The sequence below is a fragment of the Nanorana parkeri genome, unplaced genomic scaffold, assembly GCF_000935625.1.
Source record: "Nanorana parkeri isolate BGI_ZX_2015 unplaced genomic scaffold, ASM93562v1 scaffold915, whole genome shotgun sequence".
Classification (NCBI taxonomy): Eukaryota; Metazoa; Chordata; class Amphibia; order Anura; family Dicroglossidae; genus Nanorana; species Nanorana parkeri.
In genome coordinates, this window is record NW_017307183.1 from 184,942 (window position 1) to 209,129 (window position 24,188).

The window sequence follows — 24,188 nt, forward strand, 5'->3', positions numbered from 1 at the left end:
AAGGCATGCCTTTCTTTTTTCAATGCAGTGGGATGCGAAGCAGTACAGCTGCCTCGCACCCCGCTGTGCTCATAGAACTGAATGAAATGTCACTTGTGACATTTCAATAAAGTTCTGACAAAAAAAAGAACACATTGCAATGCGCTGGGATCAGCGCTTCGGCACTGTGCTGGGGCACCGCACAACAGATGCACAGCATCTGATGAAGAAGGGCCCTTAACTGTTAAGTTATAATGAGCCACACACATGAACACATTATTTATACTTATATACATGGGTTAACAGTAAGGGAAATGGGACCTTACATAGTTACATAGTTTGTCAGGTTAAAAAAAAGTCCACCGAGTTCAACCTATAAAAAAAAAAAAAGCCTAAACGCTATGCCCACAGTTACCCACTGTTGATCCAGAGGAGACAACCCCCTCTATAAAGCATGGTTCAATTTGCTCCAAAAGGGGGAAAAATTCCTTCCTGATCCCATAAGGCAATCAGATATTTCTCTGGATCAAAAATCTCTGGTGCTTAATATACATATAAGACCTCAATATCCAGTAATAGTCTGTGCATTTAGGAATATATCAAGATATTCTTTTAAACAGTTAATTGAGCTAGCTAGAACTAGTTTCTGAGAGAGTATATTCCACATTTTCACAGCTCTAACTGCGAAGAACCCTTTTCATATGCAAAGTTTAAACTCTTTTCCTCCAGACGCAAAAGAGTGCCCCCTTGTCCTTTGCAGTGACCTTAAATTGAATAATTTGGCACCAAGCTCACTATATGGACCATTTATGTGATCATGTCCCCTGCCTCTTAATCTTTCCCCATAGCTGAGCTCCTCCATGCCTCTTTTGAGTTTAGAGATCTTACTAATGCTTTGTACAGGGGCAGGATTATGTCTCTATCTCTGGAGTCTGTATCCCTTTTAATACAAGAAAGTATTTTGCTTGCTTTAGAAACTGCGATTTTACATTGCATGCTATTGCGCCTATGGTCTACTAGTAGACCCAGATCTTTCTCAATCATTGACTCCCCCAAACGTACTCCCCCTAGAGTGTATGACGCATGCATGTTTTTAGTCCCCAAGTGCATAACTTTACATTTATCAACCTTAAACCTCATTTGCCAAATAGATGCCCAATCGCACAGTGCATTCAGTAGGTTGGAGACATCCTGTAAGGACTGTATTCCACTGCATAACTTGGTGTCATCTGCAAATACAGAAATAGTACTTTTAATCCCAAACGCCTGTCATTTATAAATAGATTAAACAGTAAGGGGCCCAACACTGGACCTGGGGGGATACCACTAACAACCTCAGACCATTTAGAGTATGAATCATTGATCACCACTCTCTGAATACGGTCTTTAAGCCAGTTTTCTATCCAATTACAGATGGAATGCTCTACACCTACTGACCTTAACTTATACATGAGCTGCATGTGGGGAACTGTGTCAAACGCTTTTGCAAAGTCCAAGTATACTATATCCACAGCCATTCTTCTGTCCAACCTCCTCATAAAAAGAAAGTAGATATGTTTGACAACTTCTGTCTTTTGTGAATCCGTGCTGACTATCGCTTATGATATTTTTTTCCAGCAAAACAAAGTGTGTGTGATCCTTTATCAAACTTTCAAGTATCTTCCCAACTATTGAAGTTAAACTTACAGGTCTGTAATTACTTGGTAAAGACTTTGATCCTTTCTTAAATATAGGCACCACATTGGCCTTGCACCAATCCATCAGTACCAAGCCAGTCATTAGAGAGTCTCTAAAAATTAAATACAGTGGCTTTGAAATAATACAGCTCAATTCTTTGGGACATGTGGGTCTAAGCCATCCGGTCCAGGTGCTTTGTTCACCTTAATTTTGTCTAACTGTTTCTGGACCATATCAATAGTCAGTCATTGTGGTTCATTAGAGGCTATGGCACTGCTATCCCCATTATGGACTTGAGTTACATCCTTTTCCTTGGTGTGCACTGAGCTGAAGAAAGTATTTAATAGATTTGCCTTCTCTTTGTCCCCAGTTACCAACTCTAAGTTATCTTTTAAGGGGCCTACATGTTCAGACCTTATTTTTTTTACTACACTGGTAAGTTACCATGTCATGAAAGAGGTGCTTCTGAGGCTTCGGCTGGTCAAAGGAAGAACAGTGGAGAAGGGGGCCGTCTGACTGATGCCTTTAGAAATGTTTTCAGTTATCAACGCCCAGGCCTGTTAGCTTCAGTCACCCATCGGCAGCATCTGCATTATATGGTGCAGGATTACCTAGGGGCAAGAGCAGACATGGAGAGCTTTCCAACTGATTATCCACTGGCTTACTGGTTCTTGAGAATGGATCACTGGCCAGAACCTAGCCCAATATGCAATGGAGCTACTGGGCTGCCAACACAATAGGGGGCGGGGGGGTAACAGTATTGGAATACCTAAAGGAAGACAGGGATAAAGGAAGCTAGGTCATCTGGAGTAGCGGTGTTTACAATCGCTAGGTGGAACATTGTACATTGAATATTATAAGTCATAAATGGGTAGATTAATGGAACATTCAAGAAGTCATCATCAACACCGTCAAAGCGCATCATGTGCGTCTGAGTCTCTGAATAGATGCCACACCGTCCATGTTTTGAGGTATTTGGGCATATCGTCTCTGCTAGAGTAGATAAGTTCCTCCATCTTTGACTCCACATCCACTCTAGATAGCCACTCTGTGACAGTCGGAGGGTCCGGTGATTTTCAACGCCTAGGAATCACTGTCTTTGCCGCATTGAGCAGATGAATTGGTAGGGAATGTTTTGAAATGTGGAGAGTGTCATCAAAGTGGAACAATAGGAGACATGCAGGGGAGAATTCGAGCAAGACACCCGTGATATTTCGCAATATGGCGTGAACCTCTGTCCAAAATGGTGATATCAGTGGGCATGACCACCAAATATGGAGGAGTGTACCCACCTCTTGGTTGCAGCGCCAGCAGGTATCAGTGGTGTCTGGGTAGATACGGTGAAGTAGGACTGGGGGTTTTGTACCATCGTGCACAAATTTTGTAGTTGGTCTCCTGAATTTGAAAGTTTAGGGATCCCTTCAGCAACAACGCGTCCATGCGTTCCCATTGCTGTGTGGAGAGTGTGATGGACAAATCTCGTTACCACAATTTTGTGGAGGGCGTCTGGGTGAGAGTAGAGGGGTCATTCAAGATGGAGTACATCTCTGATATTGTATGGGTCACCCTCTGGGAAGAGATGCAAAGCTTCTCGAATGGGCTCAGGGAAAGTGAAAAGAGGCCTCTAGTGGCGCTGGAGTTGAGGAAGTGTCGAATTTGTAGATAGGACCACAATGAAATGGATGAGGGTGGGTTTTTGGTGTTTAGGTCTGTGAGGGTACGGAATTCCCCCTGAGGATGAAAAAAACATATGAGCATTAGGGGAGGCATCGGGTGACCATTGGCGCAGAAAGGACAAGTGAAGACCGGGGGGAGAGGCTGAGTTCATGCGAACCGGTGTAAGGGGACTAACAGAGGAGAGAGAAGTTCTGGTATTCACGGTGGCCAAGATATGCAGCAAAGCTCCTACCCTTGGGTGATTTAGAACCTGGGTCGGGAGATGGGTTCGATGTAACCAGGGCCAAGAGCTGATTGGTATATCTGTCAGAAGTTGTTCTATGCGAACCCAGTCTTTGCTTGGGGCATGAACGGACCAGTCTATTATACGGGTTAGGTGGCAGGCCCTATGGTAATGTAGTATATGAGGAAAGCCAATTCCTCCTGAGTGTTTGGGGCGAGTGAGGGTTTGGAAGCTAATTCGTGGGGAACCGTTGTTCCAAAGGAAGGACCGAAACATTGCGTTCACTGAGGAGAAAAAGGCCTTGGGGAGGCGGATAGGTACAGTTTGGAACAAATATAAAAGTCGAGGAAGGGCTGTCATTTTTAGGATAGCTACTCTGCCGAACCATGAGTATAGTGTTTTGTTCCATTCTTTAAGATCTATACGCAGCTGGGAGAGGTGGGAAACGTAATTGAGGGAGTATAGATTGTGTAGATTACCGGGGATTTTAATACCTAGGTATGTAATAGCTGTGTCCTCCCAGCTGAAGGGAAAGTGGGATTGGCAGAATCTGACTAACTCTCCTGGGAGGGAAATGTTAAGGGCCGAGGATTTGGATAGATTGATTTTGAATGATGAAAGGGACGCAAATTCTTGAAATGCCTGGAGAAGGTTTGGGAGGGACACTCTAGGTTGGGTCAAAAAAAAAAGTAGGTCGTCCGCAAAGGCTTCCACTTTGGACTCCTTGCCTGGAGTAGGAAAGCCATGTATGTTAGGGTCAGCTCTTATTCTTCGGAGGAAGGGCTCCAATGTCAGCACGAAAAGCAGGGGAGACAGCGGGCACCCCTGTCGCATTCCGTTGCATATGGGGAAGGCGTCCGACAGAGAGCCGTTCACTCGGATCCTAGCAATCGGATTATGGTATAGTAGGGCAATCCAATGTATCATGCGTGAGCCAATACCCAAGCAACGGAGAGAAGCAAACAAGTAGTCCCATGCCACTCTGTCGAACGCCTTCTCCGCATTAGTGGACAGGAGAAATCCCGCTTGTCCCCCCCTCCCGAGCCAATGATGGAGGACTATGGCTTTTGTGGTGTTGTCTCTGGCCTCCCTCCCCAGAATGAATCCCCCCTGGTCACCATCAATTAGGCCAGGGAGGAGAGGTAAGAGACGGTTAGCGACTATTTTGGCGTGTAACTTTACGTCAACATTGAGCAACGAGATAGGGCGGTAGTTAGCGCACAGGGAGGTATCTTTACCAGGCTACGGTATGACCGTGACATGTGCTTCCAGGAGGTGAGGGGAGTCAAGGGGTTGGTTTGAGTAGGAATCAAAAGCCACTAGAAAGTGTGGGGCTAACGTTTCAGGGAAGGTTTTGTAGTATAGGGATGTAAATCCATCCGGCCCAGGGCTTTTCCCAGATTTGAGTTGTGAGATGGCAGTTAGCACTTCTTGTAATGTTATCGGGGTTTCTAAGTCCGCTACCTGTCCTTCAGACAGAGGAGGGGAGCTATGTTGGGCTAGGAAAGTCTAGATATCGTGTAAACAAGCCTCTTGGGAGGGCACCGAGGGATTAGGAGGAGCTAGACTATAGCGATGTTTATAAAAATCTCGAAATTGGGATGCTATGTTTGGCGTGTCTAGGTATTTAGTCCCGTCTCCCCCTATGATGTGGGATATTGTGTGAGAGGCCGTCTGTTTTTTTAGGGCCCGTGCCAGGAATTTATCCGATTTATTGCCATGCTCATAGTAAATTTTGCTGCGGGCCAGGAAAACCTTTCGTGTACCCTCCAGCAGGAGATGAAGGAGATCATTACGGGTCTGGGTCAGTTCTGTTAAGTGAGATAGAGCTAGGGATCTTTTGTGTACCTCCTCCAAAGTGGCAATGCGTGCCAGCAGAGAGGAGCACTGGGATTTATGTTGCCGATGGATATGGGCTTGCACCCGAATAAGTTCCCCTCTGATGACACTCTTGTGCGCTTCCCATAGCATCAACGGAGTCGAGCATGTGTCTGAATTGAGGAAGAAATATGCGGTGAGCTTGTGTTGGATCTGGGAGACATAGATTGCTTCCCCTAAGACCGAGGGGTTCAGTTTCCATAATCTAGAGTGGATGGTCCGAAAGGACCATAGGCTCAATTGTGGCTCCCGCTAGGTTAGGCAGGTCTCTCTGGGAGAGGAACAATAAATCTAATCTGGAGTACCTCAAGTGCGGATGGGAGAAAAAGGTGAAATCTTTCACCGTGGGGTGGAGGAATTGCCATGTGTCATGCAGATTCAGAGATGTCAGAAGCTTTTTGATCAGTCTCAGGCATCGGAAAGGTAACGCTGAGCTACCCAATGATGTATCAAGGAGAGGATTTAAGGGAACGTTGAAGTCGCCCCCTAGGATGAGAAGTCCTTCCGCAAAATCTCGGATTCGGGAGCAAGCCTCTTGGAAGAAGTGGACTTGCCTTTTGTTTGGGCAGTATATGTTGATTATAGTCACTGGGGTGTTATTTAGTGTGCCTTTAAGCATTAGGTATCTGCCGTCATGGTCAGATAGTTGGTCTATGAGTTGAAAGTTGGCCCGGGAGGAGAATACAATTGAGACACCTTTTGGTTTTGGAGGTTGGATTGGTGGCGTGAAACACCACTGGGTATTGTCGGGAGCGAAAAGTTGGTATTGCGTCACTTCAAAAGTGCATTTCCTATAACAGGATTACCTGTGCTTTGTGGTGGGAGAAAGCTCTGAGAAATTGAGATCTTTTTTCCAGGACATTCAGACCTTTGGCGTTGATAGATAAAAGCTTACAGGTAAGGGGAGCGATAGGAAGGTTAATGGATGTCGGCTCCATGGGAGCTCTAGGATATTAAGTGGGCGGAGTGGCGAAGATGAGTAGAGTCAGAGAAGAGTGGCAAGGAGGGGAGAGGTTTGAGAGAGGTAGAGGAAAGAAGAGAGGGAGGCGGACGGGTGGAAGCAGAGAGTGAGTGTAAGGAGGGGAAAGTTAATAGAAGGGAGAATGAGAAATAAGGAAAGGGTGAGATAAGGAGAAAAAGAGGATCAGAAGAATTAGGGAATGGTGGGAAAGGTCTATTGACCACTAAGGGGGAGATAGATTATATTACTTCACGAAGTAAAACGGCAACCCGAAGGATAAGGAAACTAGGCCCTATCCCTTAAAAGGTATAGCATTGGGTTGTGTCGGCCAGCTCGCTCTGTAGGAGTGGTCGTGTGGGGGTGTGACTGAGTAGGAAGATCAAGGGGTATACTCCTATGCCTTTACCCCCGTCCTAGAACGGGGGTAAAGGGATGGTAGGGAGAGGGTAGGGAGGGACAAGGGGGGGGGGAAGGAGCAGGAGGAGGGGATGATAGGCATGGTAGACCTAATTTGAGTCGTCAAACTGGTACACAATAAAGAAGCCTGTAGAGGGTATTCCATTTCCAGGAGTGGGGTATTGTTAACAAAATATGGTGGGTAGAATTAGCATCGGTGATGCTGCCCGGGCTTGTTAATCGCTGAGCGGGGCTCTATGATGGAAGGAGTTGACATCTATGTCAACTGATAACGTTTGGAGTCCGGGCAGCCTCACCGACCCCACTCTAACACGTATACAACAAAAATGCTAAACATTAGGCATTGACATTCAATTTCAGTGTAGGATATATCGTACATAACATATAAAAGGAAATTTCGGTGGCTTCCGGACCTATCTCCCCCAGAGCCAGTCGTTCTGCCGTGCATGTGATTGCCGCCATATTCCTATTAAAAAAATGGGGGCATTGGGGAGACAGGAGAGGCGAGCCAGAGGATTAATGATACGGGGGGAGAAAGGGAGTCGAGCGAGGGGGAAGGGGGGTAGCACCCCCAGGATTTTCAGCTTCCGTAAGGTTGTATGGAGGTCTCAGCTCAACTGCTAGCTTGGCGGGGACAGGTAGCCGGGACACTTGTCCTATAGCAACAATAAAAGCTAAAGGCCGAACTATGGTATCCCAAGCCTTGTGCGACACAATTCAGGGCGGTGTGGAGATCCCTCCAGAGCGCCCTGGGTGCGGGGTAAGCGCTGATCAGGCGAACGTGGATGGGAGACCTGATGTTGTGGATCGGTGATCCGGAATGCTTCATACCATTCAGGCAGGTTCACAAATGGGATATGAAGCTTGTCGCAAAATCGTTGCAAGTCCGCAGGGACCGTTAGTAGGAGGTGAGTTCGGCCCAAGAAGATGGCCGCCAGGCCAAACGGGAACCGCCACCTGTAAGATATGTTGCGGGAACGCAGACTCTGTAGCAGAGGTCGAAGTGCTCTCCTGTGCTGTAGGGTAATGTGCGAGAGATCCTGAAATCCGGTGTGGTGAGATCCGGTGTGGATCTGTGTCACCTCCTTTAGGTCTTAGAGCACGGTGGTAGCGCTCCATCTGGATCGGCGATTCAGGTGGGCGATCCAGTAGGTCATTAAAAATGTGGAGCAATGCAGATTCAAGCTGTGTCGCTTCAACTGTCTCGGGGATACCTCTCACTCTTATGTTACGTCTGCGGCCTCTATTATCGAGGTCTTCCAAATGCCTGTGCATTTCCAGTAAATGAGTGTTGTGTGGGGAGGTCGATTGTTGGAGACAGCGGATGGCTGAAGATTGGCGGGAAGAGTCTTCCTTGACCGTTTGGAGGCGGCCTGCTATGGAGTGGATATCGGCTTTCAGTTGTGAAATTGCTGCCAATAACGTGGATTTGATGTCCTGTGCTATTGAGTGATTCTAGGCATTTGTCCCAGCAGGGTGCGATCAAATACCACCAAACGAAAGCTCTATTTGTGTAAAAAAATGATATTTGATTTGGGTACAGTGTTGTATGAGTTCTATTGTCATTTGAAAGAATAACCGGTACTGCAGGCACGCCTGGCTGCTAACATAGAATAATGAATAAAATACAATCAATCTATCAATCTCAGCTTCTGTACAAAGGTACGTTTACTGGCTCTTTATTGCGTATACAGGGGTCATGTAGGCAAGCCTGTAGGATGTAGTCTAGATGTGCCTCGCGCAATTACAGAGCCTATAAAAATTATTATAAAATCACTGGACATGTGACAATAATGCTGGACGTTTTTGCTTGCTAACCACAGGGGTATTGTTGTCAATCACTGCCCTTTGCATTTCAATGCAGCACTGCTCAAATGCATGTGTTCCAATGCAAAACTCCATGAAAGGCTAGGCTTGATATGCTTAGCTTGCAATGCAAACACATCCCAATAGAAGCGGCTGGGTCCAAAGAAAGCAACACAAAACAGGTCATATACACCCCAAGGACTGTCATTAAAGTAAATGGGCATCTGGTGACCTGCATTTTATGTGTGCTTCATGACATGAAAAAAATCATCAATTCATCTATTTACATAAGCCCTTCATGTATTAACCAGCATTTCTGTATACAAATCGTGCAGGTTTATTTAAGAACAATGATGCTAAGTAAAGTGAAGCAATGGTGGCTTTTTTAAAACAAAGCTGACAGATTCTGCATAGTTCTGAAGCACAACAGGGTACAAATGCTTTACAGCAAATTACTGCCTCCCACTGTCCACCCAAATCAAACTAAAATAGCCTTTAATATGCCCTCTTGTCACAGTGTATGAATAAGTGAGCACTCCATTTAACAAGTCCACCTTGTTGTAAGATATAGATAGTTGTAGCTGCACAGTGCACCCACACACAGTTAGTCAGCCATCTCCTCGCTGTTGCTATCATTATTATTTGGGAATTACTAGCACCTTGGATTGGAACTGAAGCTGATGGAGGCCGCACAGTGGCGACTCTAGGAACAATATGTAGGGGGGGCACATAAGATACAACGGTCAAATCTGGGGGGCTGTAAAGGCACGATTGCAAACCACGAGAATCGCGGCAAACTGCGCATGCGCGAGAATCGCGGCAAACTGCGCATGCGCGAGAATCGCGGCAAGGTGTGCGGGAAAACGCACAGGAAGTGAGGTAGCTGTCTGTGAGCCTTGGGACTATAAAAGGAGGAGTCAGCCTCTCTGGCATTGCTGATGGTCTTGTTAGCTTAGTGTTGTGCCTGTGTTCTGTATCTGTCTCTTTATCCTGCCTTGACTCGGATTGCTCTGGACTATTCTCTGCTTGGTGCCAGCCCCTGACCTCGGCTTGTTTCCTGGATATTGAGTTTGCCTTACGATTTTGTACCTCGCCTGCCCGACCGGATTTGACCTTGGCTTCCTGACTTCTCTTCACTGTTGTCTCCACGCAGTGGGTGTTTCCAGCCTACGGCACTCGTGCTCCTCGTTGCCCTGCACCCTTCTGTTCCCAACTCCAGGGGTCGCAGGACACGAATCGCAAGGGACGCCTCCCCATCTTCCAGTCTCAGCCTCAGGTACGTGATAGTACCATCAGCCAAAAGAATGTCTGAGACTGAGGGGGGTGCGTTCTCCATGGAGGCCCTGTTCCAGAAGGCTCGGCGCATGGAGCTGCAAACACGCCCGAGCCCATCACTAGTCCTCACATCACCCTATGAGGCCGCATCCCCCCATTTCCAGCCATTTCTTACATTACACTCCGCAGCTCCTCCCACCCACCTCACAGACAGAAGGCATTTCATCACTGCCTGGACTTTACCACCCGCTTCTCCCTTGGGGGGAGGGGGAGTGAAAGTTTACACCTGGACACAGATTGTGATTGTGAGCGTCCATGCAGTCATTACATATCATTATTATACACTCTGCTGGCCTGGGTAACTTAGATATGTTTTATGCAATTATGGGACCACGACACAGAGGCGTAGCAAGGTCATGAGGCACCCGGGGGTAATTCTTTCATTAGCGCTCCAGTGCTGCTTTGTTAATTTAGGAGCCACTTCTGGGCTTGCTTCTATTTTCCCGGCGGTGCCCCTTCTAATCTGTGATGGAGGAGAGACTTGATTGAGCTCAAGCCTACACTCCATGGTGGATCGGGAGGGGTGCTGCCGCACCAAAAGAAGAGAGCGCAGAGGCGGGTCTAAAGCCACTGATCCACCATGGAGGCCCACCACATAGTAATACATTATACAGCAATACAGAATACCACCAGCTATAGAGGACTACAAATTCCAGCAATACATTATACAGCAATGCAGAATAATATTAAGCTACATACTCTGTGTTGCTCCCGGGTGGTGGCCTGATGTCTCCAGGGTCTCAGGAGGGCTGTGTGGAGTCTCAGGACCGCTGTGCTAAGTCTCAGGGATGCTGTATGGGGTCCCAGGTGGGCTGTGCGGTGTCTCAGGATAGCTGTACAGAGTCTCAGGGTGGCTGTGTAGTCTCAGGATGGCTGTGTAGAGTCTCAGGATGGCTGTGTAGAGTCTCAGGATGGTTGTGAAGAGTCTCAGGAGGGTTGTGAAGAGTCTCAGGGTGGCTGTGTAACGTCTACTGTAGTGGGTCGCACTGGAGCGCAACTGCGGAGAGGGAGTGAGGGCGTGTATGGAGGTAATGGCTTCTCAGTCGTGAGTCTCAGGCGTCACTCCCAGTCTCAAGGGGGAGTTTGAGACTCTTGCATCACAGCCAATGTTAAACGTGTAATAATAGATGGGCTATTCCCTCATAGCCCAGGCAACGGTGTAGTATCGGGTTAAACGGTAGGTAATCTTCTAGGTAAAGCAATATGGTTTAGGCAGACCTCCTGAACGAACAACTGTAGAATCTCCCCACAATGGTATCAGTAACAGCAGTAGCACAGCAGTGAATTCATCAAAGTAGCTGACAGTTTGTAACAGGCTCCCAGCGGAGCTATACTTGCTGTTTGAAGGTCGGCAGAGCAGCGAAGGTGCAGGGTGTGGGTCCCACCGGAGGATGATCCTTAGAGAGTGAGGAGACTCTGTCTTTTCTTCAGGGTTCAATATGTCAGCAGGCGTTCAGAGGCAATTGTTGAACGCCATGCTGACAGAGCTGGGGCTTTAAATAGCCCCAGGAGGTGGGAGGAGACGCCGGCCGGAACATGTGACTTCCGCGTTACAGCGTGGAACGCAGGCCGCTCGTCACAATTCGGAAGTCGATCAGCGTCTGCGCTCCACAGTGGAACGCGGAGCAGCCGCCACACAAGCCAGCAGGACCGAGGAGGCCCGGCCCCGAGGGAAATCATCACAGGCTGTGGGGAGTCTCAGGTGGGCTTTGGAGGTCTCAAGTGGGCTGTGGAGGTCTCAGGTGGCCTGTGGGGGTCTCAGGTGGCCTGGTGGATTCTCAGATGGGATGTGTGGAGATTCAAGCGGGCTTGGGGGGTCTCAGGTGGCCTGTGGGGGCTCAGGTGATCTGGTGGGGTCTCAAGTTGGGCTCTGCGGATTATTATTAATAAAAACGTTTTCGTTTTTTTAAAACTTTTTTTCAGTTTTTTTAAGTTTTTTTCATTTTAATTTCTTATATAATTTTTTGCTTTTTTCACTTAACTTTATTGCTATCACACAGGGGATGACAAACCCCTGTGTAATAGCATTCGGTGGTGACAGGTTATCTTTATGAGCCTGCCCTCCAGGACAGACTCTGGACTCTGGAATGCACTGGACGTATGAACACACTGGACTCTGGACATAGGAACGCACTGGACTCTGGACATAGGAACGCACTGGACTCTGGACATAGGAACGCACTGGACTCTTGACATAGGAACGCACTGGACTCTTGACATAGGAATGCACTAGACTCTGGACATAGGAACGCACTGGACTCTGGACATAGGAACGCACTGGACTCTGGAACGCAATTGACTCTGGACATAGGTTCTCTGGGCTTAGGGCCAGTTCTCACCACAAAGTCCGCATTCCAGGGCATTAGGCCTTTGGAATGCACTGGAGCAAAACCCGGCTGGCTCCCTGTGTTCAGGGGCGGGAGGGGGCATGGCGGTGCATTGAAGTCAATGGCACAGCAGCCTGCATTCTGGTCCAGTGCGATCTGCAACTGTAGTGCTTGAAGCAGTTAAGCAACACTCACAGGTCTTCTGCCTACCCCCAGTCTGTGACTGGAAAGTGAGAAGAGAAGCAGTATTGATGATGAGCATATCTCTCTGTCACTTTGACTCCTATCAGCATGTTCATAGCACTACAGCACAACTTGTTTCTGCTTCTTCTTCCCTCAGTCTGAAGATTGCTAAACAGCTACCACAAGAGGTTGATAACAGGTCAGCACTTCTAACCATTACAATTACATGATGTATTAATGAATATAGAACAGAATGAATTTGCATCTTTCACATTTGTCCATATTTAAGTAAAAACAAGTCTGCATCTAGGATATGTGAGATAAGGTAAGTTTGTGATGGACAGTGGTGCAGGTTTTACTCAACAAGTATACAAGATCAATCAGTAATTGTTTTTTTTTTTTCTTTAGATGTCTGTTTCGAGTATAGCTCCTATCCTCAAGGACTAGAAAGGTTTTACATATTCATCATGGACATTCTGATGGGAACGGTAAGCATTTAATTAATCTTCTAATGAATGAATGTTTGTCTTTACAGCACAATAGGTGGTCCAGGTCACCTTTTACCATTTTCTACTAGAAATCACTATATAATTAACATACACGAATAAATGGGATTAAATTTGTTTCAATATCCAAAACATGCATTTCCATTTAGGATAGATGCTGGTAATATCCTTACTATATTTTTTGGAAATTCCAACAGCCAAAGCCCTTGATGTACAATTGTTGTAGCTTTTATTAGGTAGTCCTATTCTTGCTTATAGATTTAAAAAAAAATATTTTTGGTTTCAATTTGTTACTGACAATGAGTTAAACAGTTGCAAAGTGTAATTGTAGAAGAGAGGTATTACTTGTAAGAGATGCCATAACCTGACAAATATTTCAGAACCTACACAGCGTGATCTAACATATAAACACCAACAAAAACTTGCACAGACTACTGTCAAATCCACACAGCGTAGGAAAATGTATGTTCTGTAGATATATTGGGGGAATTTATCAAAACTGGAGCAGACAAAATCTGGAGCAGCTGTGCATGACAACCAATCAGCTTCTCTCTTTCATTTTCAAATCTTAACTGAACAAACTGAAGAGAAAAGCTGATTGGTTGCCATGCACAGCTGCTCCAGATTTTGTCTGCTCCAGTTTTGATCTCTCCGCACTGTATTTATATTTTATATTACAAAAAATTAAATAGAGCAGTTAAAGCATACCTTGCAGCTAAAATGCAAGGTCTGCTTTTTAAGTGGACCTCCTCATCCTTGCAGAAAAGCAACATAAAGATAAATAAAAAACCAGTAGGGGAAAGAAAAATTGCATAGTATACTTACATTTCCCCCGACTTCCACCACTGACGCCTAGGTGAGCTTGATGTTCTCTTTCTTCCGGCAAGATCTGGGGAATCTAGAGTACTATAAATCTTGCTGAAAAAAGATGCTCTCACCACTGTGGTACAGCATTTTCTGAAATCTGCAGCCCTCAGCATCCCCTGGGATGTCATCGGCAGGAGGTTGCCATCATCTAACTTTTGTCTCCCTGCAGGTGTTCCTTTGAAAAGTGTATGCAGCTTTTTACTAAAGGGGAGGGGGGCACATAAGAAGACCTTGCACAAGGCTCTGCTGTCAGGGAACCAGGAAACCAGACCAAAACTTAAAGTGCATCTTAAAAAATAAAATTAGTTTAATGAAAATACCAGATAAACACAGTGGCGTCACAAGGGGGGTGCAGGGGGTGCGGCCCACACCCGGGTGACACCATTGGAGGGGTGACACCAAAATGACTTGTGTCACCCCCCTCTGAAAAGTCGGGCGCTCGGTCATGGACCGAACGCCCAACAGTATCAGGCGAGAGGAGGGGACCCTGCGGCATACCTCTCTCTGCCGGCGTCCATCACCAAGATGGCTGCCAGCAGGTATCAGAATACTGCCGCGCGTGCGCGATGACGTCTCGGCGGGGTGACACTCGGTTACCGCTCCGGGTGTCACCCAGCCTCAGGACGCCCCTGAATAAACAAAATGGCAAAAAACAATGAGGAAAGTCCAGGATATCAACGTTGCCAAGCCAGAGGTCAGATGTCAAAGCAGATAAGAAGCCGAACCAGGTCAGGGAACACTGAGAGCAGGATGAACATAAGCCAGCACCACTTTTTATAAGGGCTGTGCACAGGTGTGCAATCATTAGGTGCTGGCCACTACTAAACGATGGACCCTCCCAATTCTCTTTGAAATCTCACGGTTCCAGAATCCCAAATCCAGAAAACCTGGGAAGAACTGCAAGTCAGCTCTTCCCCAGTACAAGAACTTGCTTCTGGCTGAGAGTCCTGGGTGACTACAACACCCAGTTCTACTGTGGGATTGCCACACAATACCACAATAGTTACATTTTGTTTTGAAGTGTGCCATTTTATTAAATTTGCCCAGCAGCCCCTATGGGAGAACATTTGTCCAGTGACCCCCAAGTGAATTGAGTTTGAGTCCCCTGGTTTAAACCTTTCCCTACATAAAACTAAACAAATATTGGCCTTACATATACTGTAAATGTAATAAATGTAGTTACATTTAGTTAGATATGCCAAATGTGTATTAGAATGTGTGTGTTTGCTAATCTTAAGCAATGCTTTTTATAATAAAACACCTTCTATGTGTCTTGAACATTACATCGCTTAAAAGGTTTTTAAAACTTTTGTCATCTGCCTTTCCTGTAGGGTTTTATGGAGTTTACATACATGTTTTATGGGTATTACAAGAACACATCTGTCAATCTGCTTGATTTCTCCTATAATATTCCTCTGGCATATCTTGTAACAACAATGGCCTATTTTCTTCTTAGTCTAGTGTGGACTGTAGTCAGGTGAGTTGAAATACAATACACTAAAATTATAAGATCCACAGATGTGTACTGCAGTTAAAATTTATTTGGTTGTGAAAGTTACCAAAATAGCAAATTTTGTAATGTTCTACATATTCCTGAATTGTACATTTTATCATTTTGCTGTATTTTTTATTCACGAAACTTAAAGCATATCTTCACCCAAGAAGAAAATGTAATATATTGCAGTTTGTCAGTCCTTATATGTAGTGGTTGCATTTTTTCCACTTTTCAAGCTAAGAACATTTTTAGCAAGGATAGAAAATACATGTTGATCTTGCCTAAAATGCAGTGTTCTTGTAACTTCCTGCGAGCTGTCTTTTTTCCCTTTATTTGAACCTGGTGATCACGTGAATAACGTACTTGCTGTCCTAGAGTAACAACGCTCACTTACTGTTTTGTATCTGTGCAGGAGCAGCCTTATCGCCCTAGTACAGACAGTGTTTTCGGACTTCTAAGCTCTTCCCTATTTCCTTTAATCTATAACATAGGGTGGAGGTGTTCTGTAGTCCGCAGAGAAAGTTGGACGCAATTTTAACTGATAAGTCAGTTTTCCTGGTACCTACATGGCAGTATACATATGGTTGGTTCCCCAACCACAACCAACCCTCAGGAACGTACTCCATACATTTTCCACACCCCTTACTCACGTATTCCTTTTTTTTGTCCTCAAGACCTTTGGAACCAGATTCGTGACTCCTTACGGTGCTGTATATCAGCCGAGCCATCCAGGTTCATGCTCTCCTGGGTATAGTCTGCACGCTGAGGAGTCCGCACGCTTAGGCTGCTAAATGCACCAGATAAGTTGTGGAGGTCCAGTTTTCTGGGTATCTTTTTGGCCCCTTGAGGCTATGTTCACACCATGTCCAGACCAGATCTGGAGCAGAATAATTACCTCAATACTGTGTGGTTTTGAAGCGGTAAACATTCCGTGTACAACGATCATGGAGCAACTTTACCCAGGACATCCTGTCTCCTCAATGTGGAACGCAGGCTGCTGATAGCATCATGATTTCAGGTATGCCGGTGCTTCGCACCAAACGCCGGCACGAAGTTTATCCAGTAGGTAGGCAGGACCGATGAGGTGTAGACAACTGCACATGCGCGAGTGGATGACGTGGCACGGCGCATGTGCTGTGACATTCAGAAGTCTTTAGAGGCCATTTTAGATGTAGGAAACAATCGGAAATTGCCCAAAATCTGTTGTGTTTTTTTGCAGAGGGCATGGTTTTTAAATGGCCACAGCTGCTGGTAGGATTGCTCTACAGATCAATACTGACAGAGTCCTGTCTGTGGTTGCAGCACGATAAGACTATGCCTCAATGCTACTTGTTCATGCCTGTTTCTCCTCACCACTCCTGTTATTCAATCATGTTGTTTGCAGCCGATCCAGAAGATGGACAGGTCACCGCCAAATAAAGATACCCAACTCAGGTAAGAAAGAAAAAAAAAGAAAGCATTTTCTGATTTCGATGGCTTGTTCCTAACAGCCCAGAACATTCATAACCGCACAAAGACGCAAGAAGACACTCAGTCACATAGACACCACTACTCCTCCCACTCTCCTTCATGCCATTCCAGGAGCGAAAGATGCCGATCTAATCGCCTTTAAGAGCACGGTTCCTCACAACAGCACCACCAGGGGGGCCATTACTGGGCATGCAAATTCATTAATATGTGCCGACTGTCTGGTAGAAGCTGCAGGAGAATCTGAACAACAGAAGCAGAATGTAATCGGCCTAATTAAGCAAGTCGTAAAGAACTGGCTTAAAAAATTGACAGTGTCAAAGTAAGTCAAGTGCGGCTCCCACGGCCAGATCACCCTCTACCTCTAACAAGTAGGATCCGAAGAGTTCAGATGAAGAATAGTCGGTAGAAGATAATGCTACTACTGTCTTTGATTTTGCCTTGGTGGAAGCCTTTGCGACAGCTGTCAAACAAGCTTATCCAATGGGATGAACAAGTGGAGACACCGTCTAAGAAGGGAAAATATTTTCCCCAATTAAAGAAAAAAGCAGTGGACTTTCCTTTCATGGAGGCAATCAAAGATTTATTCCTAGAGGAATGGAAGACAGTGGACAAATGACCAACTCCGCATAATAAATTATCAAAGATATATCCTGTAGCGTAATCTGAGGCGAGTCTGCTCGAGGCAGCCCCCTCGGTTAATGCATCTATTATGAGGTTAGTGCAAAACACCACTCTGCCCCTGGAAGATACTGTTTCTTTCAGAGATGTTTTAGAACTAAGGATTGACATGGATCTGAAGAAAACATAAGTGACATCGGCAGCAGCCTGTAGGCCGTTGGTTGCATTTACCTCAATTTCAAGAGCGATCAGAGTTTGGACGGAGAACAGAGAGTCGGCCTTAAATCAGAAGATGCAGCCAGAAAGGATCATACCAGCACTATTTGAAGTTGGTGTCAGACTTCATAGTTGAGGCATCCATTGATGCGATTCGCAGCTCAGCAAGATCAATGCTTTATGCCGTGACAGCAAGAAGAGCACTCTGGCTCAAACCATGGTCAGCGGACCCCACGTCAAAACAAACATGGTGCATGATTTAATTTGACGGAAAATCACTGTTTGGCGAAAGGTTGGACACAGCAATTTCAAGAGTTACAGGAGGGGTTTGGGGCTCCTGGACTTCTCTCTCTGACACAAGGCCTCGCTTCTTACTAGACTCGTAGATTGGTTTTCCCCTCCCATGTCTAAGATTGGGGTTACTCTGGAAGGTGATGTTTCTTAGGAATTGCTCCTTGGCTCCTGTCCCTCCTTTCCATTCTTACCCTTTCTTGTTCCTCCTGTCCTATCTTCTATTATACATCGGGGTCTTCTATCCTCCAGACTGAGTCCCCGTACACGTCTATTCTTTATCCCTTCATTCCCTCCTTGCATGCATGCTTCTAGATTTCTTTCTCTGTCACTCTCTCCTAATATACAGATCTGTTATGTTCTTCATCCCAGTAGCTCTCTATTACTCCAACCCCTGTCTCCTCAGACACAGACAAACATGAAAGCATGGTATGAGGCTGTTCAGCTTCAATATTTTATATAATCATTGACTCCTGCTACGAATTTACATAGACCGCTGTCAGCTTTTGAACAGCTGTGCATAAGGGACCAGCAAGTTCTCCATGCCCTATCTCTTATCCATGGTCTCCTGAGAGATGGGGTCTATCAGGGTCCCACTCCTTACATGAAGGTCTGGGAAAGTGACCTAGGCTATGAATTGTCGGAGGAGGAAAGGGAGAAGGTATTCTCGCTTCAGCACTCTTCTTCTGTCTCAGCTCATTTCAGGAAAAAAACGATAAACTTCTCTTTTCATGGTATGGATGCCCAACATTTTTGCACCGTATCTTCCCATTCCCCTCTGCCAACTGCTGACAGTGTCTCCAACACAAAGGTTTCTGATGTGTATTTGTGGTGGGGTTGTCCCAAGCTGCAGTCCTTTTGGTCATCCGTGGCAATTTGGTCATTGTACTATGCCATCAGTATGCTTGACCTTCACTCCAGCCATTGCATTGCTATTAAGGATGTCCCAATACTACTTTTTTAAGACCAAATACAAGCTTGTACTGCCCCCCAGGTACTTGCCGATACCAATTACCGATACTTTTTCTTAAAGTGACATGTGAAATTTTTTCTAAAACAACACAGACTGATGATTTTAGGGCAGTTTCTCACCAGGGCTAAATACAGATGTCACCAGAACTGAATACATGCAAAACAAATGGCAAACGCACTCATCAACTTATCACCAGCTTTAAAGCAAAATTGTAGAAATGTCACCAGCACACCAATCCTTTTAAGATGGCAAAAGCTTCATTCATTGAAGTTTTTTGTCATATGACCAAATTGGTGTGCTGGTGACATTTCTACAATTTTGCTGACATTCGCGGCGCCATCCGCGGTCACTGCGAGCACCCCCCACTACAAGGGACATATCGGTAAGGAGTGCGACAAGGATAGTACTTATGGCCAGCTTTAAAGCAAGGTGCACATGGAAGAGCTTCAAACAATACAACAGCAAAAAGTTTCCCAGTACAGTCACCAGCCAGCATGCAAAAAAAACTTGTCTCACCGCTAAGGTTAAAAACAGAGGTTTTAGATACACAGCTTCTGCAGAATATGTGAAAGCCGCACTGCCTTGCCAAGGCACCTCTATGTAGTGCGGTCCTAACTCTAACCTATGAGAGTCGCCATCTTGGAGCACATGTAGCAAAAGATACAATTGGGTGCAGGTTTGCCAGGAGGTAGCCCAACCCCCCTTGTGTGTCTCTGTGCCTTCAGGGGGGTTGGGCTACCTCCTGGCAAACCGGCACCCAATTTTATCTTTTGCTATATGTGCTCCAAGATGGAGACTCTCATATGTTAGAGTTAGGACCGTACTATGTAGAGGTGACTTGGCGAGGCAGTGCGGGTTTCACATATTCTGCAGAAGACGTGTATCTAATCCTCTGTTTTTAACCTTAGCGGTGAGAAGTTTTTTTTCTTTGCATGCTGGCTGAGTGTGCGGGAAACTTTTTGCAGAACTGAATACATGTCCCCACAGCAGAGCACATGTCTCCACAGACGAACACGTGTCCCTAAGGCAGAATAGAATTCTGCTTTGGGGACACGTATTCTGAGAATGTTCCGGCCCAGTCCTCCCCTGTCAGTGGGCAGCAGGAACCCCCAGCTTCTAGCCCAGGGCCGACTGCTCTGGCTGCACCACCAGTAGTTCCGCCCTCGTGGCTGTCCATGGCTGTGGCTGCGCCAGGAAGGAGGAGGAGATAAAGAACCGGATAGGCACTGCCATGGACAGCTATCTGCAAGTCCCCAGCAGGCTGCTGAGGTCCCCACAAGTGGCGGGACTCGGACGGCCGCTGCTGTTTAAAAATTTAAAGGGCCCGTATCGGCCTTAAGAATCGGCCTTAAGAATCAGGGTATTTTCACGAGTACAAGTACTCGTGATAATGCCTGGTATCGGCCCCGATACTAGACATCCCTAATTCCTATCATTGTTACAAGAGCATTAAAAAATGTTTTAAGTTTTTTCCTAATTGCTGCTCGGGTAGTCATTTCCAGAAGTTGGAAGTCATCATTACATAGTTACATAGTATTTGAGGTTGAGGTTGAAGACACAGGTCCATCAAGTTCAACCTTTGTGTATCTGTGTGTGATTGTGCATGTGTATATGTGTACACGAGTCCCTGTGTGTCCTTGTTTTTAAGTGTACTTGTCCACTGAACCTCCTTCCTGGGCCTCTATCCTGAATGACATTATGTACCTAGAGAGTTTCCTTCTAGGATAAGGGTCGTGGAGATGTCCAGAGCCGGATTTGGTCTTGCTGGATGTTGTATAGTGAGTCAGACAGCCTCAATTGCCTATTGGAGCGGACTCCTCCCTATTGTGGTTCACCATGTTCTTCCATTTAGCTTCACTAGGTGCCCCCTTTTTTACATAGTTTGGTTTATTTAGCCTATCTTACCCCCCTGCTGAAAAACCTCTTTCCTTTCCCTTCTTCCCTCTTCTTACCTCTTCTTTTATTTGTATTTATTTTTTCTACTCCCCCCTTCCCTCTCCCTCTCTTTTTTGTCTTTCCCTTTCCTATTTTCACCTGTTTGTTTTCCTCCACTTTCTTGTCCCGGAAAGTTCCCCTTTCATTCTGATAGAGCTTCTATAATCAGAGGATTTACACTTTTTTTGCTGAGGACCAGCACTATAATTTCATCGCTTTGTTTTGCCTCTATCTTTTTGCATATTCAGTACACTTGTCATCTGGTGTTACTTCCGGGACATATGCTTCCTTTCATTGTAAATGCATTTGTCTTTTACACTTTAATTTTAATTAAAAAAACTGTTTTCCAAATAAAAGAGTTACAGGAGGAAAGCGTTGGCTAATCCCACAGAATAGGATGAGAAAGAGGACGTTTTTTGCAAAGACCACTTTTCATCAGAGGGCAAGAGACACAAGAACTTGTCGCCCGGGTAGAGAATTCAAGCTCAGGTGGCCTTCTTGTTATTTCAGGAGGCAGTGTTGCAGGTACTAGTCTCGCAAAGATTTACAGGGTTTTATTCCCTGATATTTCTAGTGAAGAAAAAATCAGGGTGGCTGGAGACCGGTGTTAGATCTCAGAAGATTAAACCGCTCTATTCAATGACCGAAATTCAAGATGGAATCACTACATTCTGTAATTCTAGCCAGATGATTGGATGTGCTCAATAGACCTACAGGATGCCTATTTGCATATCCCGATTCGAAAAGACTTTCAGAGATACCTGAGGTGTCAGGTGGGGGAGGCACCTTCAATTCCAGTGCCTCCCCTTTGGCCTATGCACTTCACCATGCACTTTTAGGCACATTTGGGGCTGCAAGGGGTTCGGATACTACACTATTTGGACGATTTCTTACTCCTAGAACAAGAAAAAGAGAAGCTGTTGAAGCAATAGCAACTAGTTATGCAGTCACTAGCCAGATTTGGATAGCTAGTGAACCTGAAGAAAGTAATTTCTATCCCTCACAGGAGATTATATTTCTGGGGCATTGTTCAATACGAGACAGTGCACTGTAGCCTTACCAACCAAAAGAGACTCACTCAAATCTGTATAGCAAAGATCCCAGCCACCGATACAGTGCCGGCAGTCCAATGTATGAGAGTGCTAGGGCACCTATCAGCATGTATACCACTGATCAGGTGGGCAAGATGGCATTTGAGAACATTCAGAAGGATTGAGAACATTGAGAAGGATTCCTGCACCAATGGACATTGGAAGAGACAGCTAATCGGGATATCCCCAAAGATGAAAGCCAGCCTGTGGTGGATGAGGAAGAGACCAATCTCTCCAGATCTGGCACTCTAGTCCCCACCTCCTGGGTCATCATAACTACGGACACCAGTCACCTCTGTTGGGGGGCGGTGTCTGGGGAAATGATGATTCAGGGTAGATGGGGATTACTGATAGTGACTGTCCCTTAAAACATCTTGTAGATTCGGGCAGTGGGGATGGCACTGAAGAACTTGGCACCTCGGATCTGCAATGAGTCTGTTATATTGCAGATCGACAACCGGGCGGCAGTCGCCTACATCCAGAATCAGGGTGGCACTCGCAGTCCAACGCTACTGAGAGAGGTAGACCCCCATCATGTCCTGGGCGGAAACCAATCTATCTCAATTAAAAGCAACATACATCCCAGGATGGCAGAACACCCAAGCAGACTTTCTTTCATAAAACTTAATCTCCAACAATGAGCGGGAGATGAATCGACATTTGTTCTTTCCAATATGCAAGAAGTGGGGCAGACCACGGATAGATATGTTTACCACACCAGAGAACACCAAATCACCAAGGTTCTTTGCGAGATACAGGTGCAATGAAGCCCTCGGCATAGACCTGTTGGCCCAACCACGGTCATTCAGCCCCGGCTGTGCCTTTCCCCCAACAAAGCTAATATTGAGGTTCATTCAGCAGCTGATGAGAGAGAAGGTGACAGTTTTGGCAGTCCTGCCTCTTTGGCCGAAGAGACCATGGTTCACACTGCTGTCTTGTCTAGCAGTCGATGAGCCACTAGATCTCACAATATCTCCAAGATTCCTCATTCAAGGCCAGTTCGAGCATCCCAGGCCGGAGACAATAAATTTGTAGACTCGGAAATTGAGAGATGGAATCTTGAAACTATAGGCTGTTCCTCTGGTGTCATCTCCACACTGTTAGCATCAAGGAAATAAAGCACCAGCAACACCTATTACAGAGTCTGGGGAACATTCTGGGAATTTGCAGCATTTAGAGATTTCAATGCACAGCAGCTTAAACTCACCAACTCTCCAGTCCAGCTTTGATTTAGGGCTAAGTTTGAGCACCCCTAAGGTTCAGGTCTCCACCATTTCTTCACTAACATGAGATGGGCATTTCATCCTTTAGAAAGGAAGTGCAAAAAACAACAGAAAAGACAGCGCTCTGTCCTAGTGAAATACGTAAGGTTTATTGTTAAAAGAAACAAGTTAAGAATACTCACAATTGAAGCATACAATCATGCATGTAACAAATTCATATCTGACACACGTCTACCATCATAAGGAATAAACAATGCAAAGGTGATTAGTCAAGTCGATAGACCGTACTGGCTAGTCACCAGATTAACGCGTTTCGGGGTGCATCCCCTTCATCAGAGTCTAGTAATACTGATATCTCTACCACTTATATATAGCTCTAGAGTTTAACTGACCAATCAGAAGTTACTTACTAGGATACAGGTCATCATGTGATAACTGGGGTCAGGTGTGAAAGCTCATTACTCTGTTGGTGGAGTCTCTTATAACATTCAGTCTCAATACCAAGCTGTCCAGAAAAAAAACAACATATATAGTTCATTTTAGGCTAATAAAAAAGGTTTGCTTATATGGAAACGTTTTTCTGTTTGTTTGCTAATCATCCACGGATGCCCCAACAATAAGTTGGATTAATAACAGTTCATCATAAGATGCGCATGAATAGGACAATAATAGCATGCACGCTCAGAGTTTAGCCCAGTCTGTGTTCCACTGGAAAAACGAGTTGACCTAACCATTATTTCATACTGGCTATGCCTGAAAGGAGGATTCATATTGCACATCAGCATTCTGTGACCGAAAACCTGAGCACAGATGCATGCTGATGGGAGCTGGTAGATGTAGGTGATACTCTCTTGCTTCACAGACTTCACCCACAGGGTTGATATTAGATTGGAGTAAAGGTCTTAAATTATTATTAAAGATACAATATAAAAACCAAGACTGCAATAAAAGGCATTATAAAACCATGTAAATTCATGTGACATGACTCAAAAAATGTTAAAAACATTGTGACATAAACCTCTGTAAATGAGGCATACTTG

The 24,188-nt window shown here is 45.5% G+C and overlaps 1 protein-coding gene across 1 annotated transcript in view; it reads left to right on the forward strand.

The window, feature by feature from the left end:
- The window catches only part of TMC4 (transmembrane channel like 4), a 186,859-nt gene that overhangs the window by 33,842 nt on the left and 128,829 nt on the right, over positions 1-24,188 (forward strand). Inside the window, exons 6-7 of the mRNA XM_018566084.1 lie at positions 12,872-12,951; positions 15,168-15,313. Of these exons, the coding sequence (XP_018421586.1) occupies positions 12,872-12,951; positions 15,168-15,313 (226 nt within the window). The remainder of the gene's footprint in view (positions 1-12,871; positions 12,952-15,167; positions 15,314-24,188) is intronic.